Source organism: Bison bison, unplaced genomic scaffold (genome assembly GCF_000754665.1).
Source record: "Bison bison bison isolate TAMUID 2011002044 unplaced genomic scaffold, Bison_UMD1.0 scf7180017864473, whole genome shotgun sequence".
Taxonomy (NCBI): Eukaryota; Metazoa; Chordata; class Mammalia; order Artiodactyla; family Bovidae; genus Bison; species Bison bison.
The window spans coordinates 19,642,417-19,648,490 of NW_011495034.1; the positions used below are offsets into that span (position 1 = coordinate 19,642,417).

Genomic DNA, 6,074 nt, shown 5'->3' on the forward strand with positions numbered 1-6,074 from the left:
GTCCCCATCGGCTCCCCGGACCTCCCACTAGGGCACCATCCCGGGTTCGCCTCTCTCTTTCCTCTCGCACAGCGGCGAACGCACTCGCGGGCTAAAGCCGAAGCCACTGGGCCGGGGACACGAACTCAGGGCTCTCACCTCCGCCCCTCCGCACTCCACAGCCCTAGTCTGGACGCTGTTCACTCCGGGGACAAAGCCGCTTTCCCCGCTCATCGGCTCCCATTGGTTGGCCCGTACCGGAAGTGTTTGGTGACACTTGATTAAACGGGAAGGGGGCCCTCTTCTCGCCTCTAATCGACCGGGCAAGCTGTCCGACTTGGCCGTTGGGTCAGAGGGGTGGAGCGGACCCCCATCGCCCCTCCTCCCAAGAAACTTAAAACTCAAATACGAAACAAATCCAGCTTCTACCCAAATATCCGGACAGCTCCCCTCTCCCTTTTCCTGCCCCAACCCCAAGTTGTGCACTCGTTCCCCCTCTCCAACTCCTCGGAATCGGCCGGGAGTGTCTGCAAAGTTTTGTGGGCCTTGGCCATTACCTTGTCAGTTTCTCTCCCAGCTACAAATGGGACTGAAATCTGCAGCCCATGCTGCCCTGTCTCCAGAACCTCTGACCGCATCCCCTCCTCCCCACCACCCCGACCTCACTGAGCTCCCCAGTTGCAAACAGGCCACACAGCTTGGGTTCGGTGGATTATTTTTAAGGACACAAAGAGTGAGAAAGGGGAGGAGACACGCGTGGTCCTTAGGAGCCAGGTCAGCATTGAAGTTACAAAGTGAGGGTGATGGGGTGAGTGAACAGGAGAGGGAGTGGCTTGAGACCTGAATCCAGAGGGGAGAGGCAGACTAGAGTGCTGAGCTAGGTGCCCTGGGCACACTCGCCCAGCCTTCCCACTTGACCTTCCCCAAGGTGCCCTGCCACCTCCTCTGGGGATCTGAAAAGACGGACCTCTGCCAGCCACTCCCCTCTTCTGAGTGCCAGGAGGGCCATTCGGAGTATTTCTGTGTGTCTGTCTCTTAGGCGAAGTGAGAGCCCCAGACCCTGGTGAGGTCTCTTAGCTTCTTAGTGTGGAGGTGAGTTCCAAAAAGCAGGGCTTATTTCCAGGATGCTTCTGCTAATTGCAGCCATTGCGCTAACCTGCTGAGAGAGGAAAGGTTGATTAAAACCCGAAGGCCACTCAGGGGCTATTCCTAGGAAATCCAAGGTCGGTGGTGTCTCATCACAAGGGAATCCAAGGTCTACAGGCAATTTGCTTGCCAGGGGTAACATTTGGACCCTGTTAGGTAGAAGTTCAAATAAGACTGTAACCCAATTTTCTAAGCTAGTAGTTAATCCTGAGAGAAATGACTTCAAAGAGCAGAATCTGATGGTAATTGCTGGAGGCTTCCAAATGCTTTGGGAATGTCCCTTTGTGGGGTGAAATTCCCTTCCAACCCAACACAGCCAGTGAACCAGTGAACCAGCCAGGTGCAGGAGACAGCTGATTGGCAGTCCTACCGAGCTTGGTAAGACGGCCCTACTCAGACAGCACTCATCTGAACTACACCCCTAGGGATTTCAGTGGGCTGCACAGAGAGCTTCTGGCCTTAAGCACTGGCCTTGAACAGACTATAGGTATCTGGCCTTTCCCCTGAGACTTCTGGGAAAGCCCTTGTGCCTGCCTGGCCCTAGCAAACTCTTGGTACAAGACCATCAGGGGAGCCAGCTGGCCTCCTCCAAAGGGCAGGCAGGGGACAAGAATGCTTGGGCTGGAGGGTCATGACGGTGCCCACCTGGCACACCTGGAGAGATCTAAACATTGGAGAGACCTTCTCCTCAATGACTTTCTAAGTGTTTCCTAGGTAAGTTACTGTCTCATTCTAGCATAATCTAGTATTTGGTTTTAAGACGATTCAGGAGCTAGAACTCTGATCTCTAAACTTCTGTTTCAAGGAATGCGGTGAGACACACTTGAGCTAGGCTATGTCTGAACCTGGGCAGAGAGCCTGTGCAGCGGCTGGGTACCCCAGAGCTGGGGTACGGGGACTGGGGTGAGGGAAGGTGGGGAGGGGAGGGGTCTTGGTCAGACACGCCCAGAGCCATTGCGGGCCCACTACCTTCCGCTCCTGATGGGTACTGGCACCGCACCGCCGGCTCCCTCCGCCGCGGGCAGGGCGCACAGTTCAGCGGCAGACCCTGTAGGGCAAACGTGGGGTTTCCAAAGGCTTTGGCTACTCGGGGAGACTCTTGGCACGCGGAGTCTCTGGGGACCGCGGGTCGCGCGCCCGGGCCTGGAGGCTGTCCGGGAATCAGATGGTGCTCAGGACTTCGTGGCTGGGGCAGGTTTGGAGGTGCCCCTTCGACGACGCTGGCGGCCGCCGTGTGCGCCAGAGACCAGATGCGCGGTGGTTTCTCGCTGCAGGGGTAGTGCATGGTCAACGTGGGGCCTCCTGGCTCGGCCCGGAGGAAGTCGGCTTCTCCCGATCTGGCGGGCTCAGTGAACGAGAAGCGGGGTGCCGCCAGACTGCACTCCCTGCGCTCCTGCCGGCCCTCTCGAGCGGCGGCACATTGCGCCGCCGGCAGCGGCTGAGTGTCTTTATGGAACTCAGCCAGTCTGTCCGTAGCTGTGGCCACTGCTTCCTCTTCATCCGCCTCCTCTTCCTCTTCCTCCAGGTCTTCCAGGTCACTCAGCCGGAGCCCCCGGGGCTCCTGGCCAGCAGTAACGTCTGAGGGAAATCAAGAACGAGTGAGAAAAGCCCCAGGCCCCAAGGGAAATCCTCGGGAGTGCCCATCGGAGAAGCTTTTAGCAAGATGTGCCCTGCACTCAAGGCAAACTCGGTGTAATTCACCAGGATGGCCACAGCGCCTCCGACACTTGTCCCAGGGCTGTGGGCCTGCGGCTGGGAAAGAATTCCCGCCCTTAGTTAGACCTGCTCTTACCCTTCGGAAGAGCCCTCCCCTTTGATAGCGCAAGGAAATGGACACTTTCCCTAAGACCTGGATCTCAGTTTCTCGGCCTTAAAAAAGCAGAGGACGTTTTTATCCAGTGTCAACACTCAGCAGTGGCTGGTGTGTATTATTTAATTCAGAAAATATTTACTGAGCACCAGCTATGTGCCAGACATCATTGAGGCTTTTAAGTATTAGGAATTTAGAGAATACAGCAGTGGAGGCTTTCTCTGGTGGAGCTAACATCCCTAAGAGGGTAAGTATGCCACAGGAAATAAAGTAGGCGCATGTGGTAGAGAATAACTAGGGAAGCTAGCTGGTGTGGGTGCACAGGGAAGGCTTTTTGGAGGTGGTGCTTTCAAGTCTGGAAGAAGGCAGTTCCCAGTTCTGTAGGGAATTCCAGGCAAAGGGAACTGATTGCACAGGCAAAGGCCCAGAGGCATGCAGGGGTTGCAGGTGTCAAAGGAAGCCAGGGGAAGCCTTCCACAGAAGCTATGCCATTCAGTGGTTGTGAAATCCGATCAAACTGTTTGATGAGTGGAAAACCCAGGTAAGTTGGGGCAGGGAACATGGGGTACCTTTGGTGTCACCATTTAGGCAGCCCAGCAATTCCTCTGCTCCGCCCTCCTCCTTCCTTTCTTCCCCGCCTTTGTTCTTGGGTGCCCAGGTCATCTTGTTCTCCTTTTTGAGGCGCCGGCGCGCATTGGCGAACCAGGTGGACACCTGGGTGAGGGTCATCTTGGTGATGATGGCCAGCATGATCTTCTCGCCCTTGGTGGGGTAGGGGTTCTTGCGGTGCTCGTTGAGCCAGGCCTTGAGTGTGCTAGTGGTCTCCCGGGTGGCATTTTTTCTGCGCCCAGCACCACTCAACTCCACCGCTCCATACCTGCGGGGAGAATCTGGCTCACAGTTCTGGGGCTGGGAACCTGGGGCTGCAGGCAGGAGACAATCTCTGTCCCTGAAGGAAGTGAGGTTCTGCTCACCATCCTAGCCCACAGCCCCCCCACCCCATGCTCTGTGGATTGGTCCTACCTTGGCAGGGGAGGAGGAAAGGACTTATGATGCCAGCCACCAACGCCCCATGCCTTACCGCTCATACTGGTACTGCCCCAGTGTTGGCTCATAGGGATAATAGGCTCCTGGTTGTGCCAGGCTGGATGTAAAGTTCCCCGCAGCCTCCTTAAATTCATACTGTGGATTCTGGAGGGGGAGGAGGGAAGAAATAAGGACTACATTTGGGGAGGAGGGGTGGGGAGTTGCTAAGGGTGTGAACTCTGGAGTCAAGTCTGGTTAGTACTGCAGCACCACCACTGGCATTGACTGTGTGATCCTGGGCACAGCTGTTTAACCCCTCTGTGCCTCAGTTTCCTCTTGGTAAATGGGATGACAATCATGCCTAAAGGTTACTGAAGAAACATGCTTGGCAGAATTCCTGGTGCAGCATAAGCAATATTCGCTGTCATTTAACTGTTACTACTTGTGTCTCCCCAACTGCCTCCCAACAGCTGGGGCACTTTCTTACTTCCTTTCCGGAGCCATTCTCTGCCACTTTCTATCTCTGTGACTTTGGGTAAGGTTACTCAAGCCACTGTGAACCTTAGATTCCTCACCTGTACACTGAGCCTAGTGATGACTTGCCTACTTCACACAATTAATCGAGGTACAGATGTTTTCTAAACAGGATGGACTTCTACAAACTGTAACATGTTGTAAAGATTTTTTTTTTTTTTTTTTTTACTTTATATAGAATCGTAACCATTTCCTTTCCTCGAACTGGTGCTGTACGTCCTAGATTTTCCTAGATGGAAATATCACACGGGATTTCGCCCCTGCCGCTCCTGCCCCCAGGCGGGTGGGTTCTGTCGCGCGGACCCAGGCTCCACCCCGGGTACTCACCAGCGCCCCGTACAGCCCCGGCGGCTCGGGGCTGTAGGGCAGGTAGCCTGGGTAGCTCTGGGCAGCTGCAGCGGCCGAGTAGGGAGCTCCATAGATGCCCAAGGCCGCGCCCAGCTCCGGCCTCGCACTGCCCAGCAGCCGACTGTCGTAGGGTGCGCAGCAGAGCGCGGCCGCCGGGGTGGAGCCCGAGGCCACATCTGGGACCGAGCGCGGGGCGGATTCGCAGCAAGTGGCGCTGGAACTTGCAGAGACCAGAAACTACGGGGGCGAGAGAGGGGGCACCGGAGGTCAGAGACCGGCGCCTATGGCTGACGGGAGCCAGCGGCGGAACTGCCAGATCAGTCCTTCCTTCAATGTGAACTTAATTCCCCCTTGTGCTGAGCGTTCTCCTGAGGACTGTGACGGAAATGATCCGTAGACGCCATTTATCCAAACCGCCTTTATAGACTCTCTTAAAGCTTTGCTAAAGCTCCAGAGTTCCAGGGGCTCCGGGTCATGGGAAGGTTCTGAAACCGGAATTACAAAAGCCAGACTCGGCCAGTTCCCTGGTGAACCCTCCCTCCTCGCAGCCACAGGATCCTACCAAGGCCGAACTTCAAGTTTGCCTTAGAGACCGCGTCTCACTCTTCCCACTTTATAGATAGGGAATGAGGACTACGGAGAATAGGAGGCTTATCCGAGATCACAAAGCAGGGCAGAGGTCAAGCTGGGGCTAGTCCTTGGGCTCTCTGCTGAGAAACTGAACAGGGGTGGGCGTCTCCAGAATTTCCCCAGGAGACCCTGTCACTGCACAGTGCCCACCCAGATCTGGAAAATCGAAGGAACCGGAAGCTGAGAGCTTGGACCTACCCGTGGAAGGGAGAGGAAAAGAACAGAGGATCACAAACGAATGAGCCCAGAAAAAGAGTGAGACAGAGTCTGAGACCCTCCCGGCCACCTCGGATATCTGTACAGCGAGGAGGCCTGTCTGGAAGGTTCCCGAGATCCCACCCACCTCGCGGAGCGCGAGGTCAGAGTGCCCAAGTTTCGGGTCACACGATTCTTCAGCTTGCCTGGGGGAGCGGCGCATTCTCTGCCAGGGATGGGGCATGTCAGAGGGGTCTGCGGTACACTATCCAGGTTCCTGCTCTCTCTGGCTTCCCTGGGAACTCGTGGGAGAGGAGGGCTTTGCGGGCAGGTCCCGGCACTGGGCACTCCCTCCTTCCAGTCTGCCCCCATCCCTCATGGGGGCGGCTCTTACCTGGGAAGCACT

The 6,074-nt window shown here is 56.2% G+C and overlaps 1 protein-coding gene across 1 annotated transcript in view; it reads right to left on the reverse strand.

The window, feature by feature from the left end:
• Positions 1-27: 27 nt before the first annotated feature.
• Positions 28-6,074, reverse strand: part of IRX6 (iroquois homeobox 6) — a 50,766-nt gene continuing 44,719 nt past the window's right edge. The window contains exons 4-9 of the mRNA XM_010861975.1: positions 5,760-5,894; positions 4,823-5,080; positions 4,017-4,126; positions 3,505-3,812; positions 2,095-2,703; positions 28-506 (exon numbers count right to left, since the gene is read on the reverse strand). Of these exons, the coding sequence (XP_010860277.1) occupies positions 28-506; positions 2,095-2,703; positions 3,505-3,812; positions 4,017-4,126; positions 4,823-5,080; positions 5,760-5,894 (1,899 nt within the window). The remainder of the gene's footprint in view (positions 507-2,094; positions 2,704-3,504; positions 3,813-4,016; positions 4,127-4,822; positions 5,081-5,759; positions 5,895-6,074) is intronic.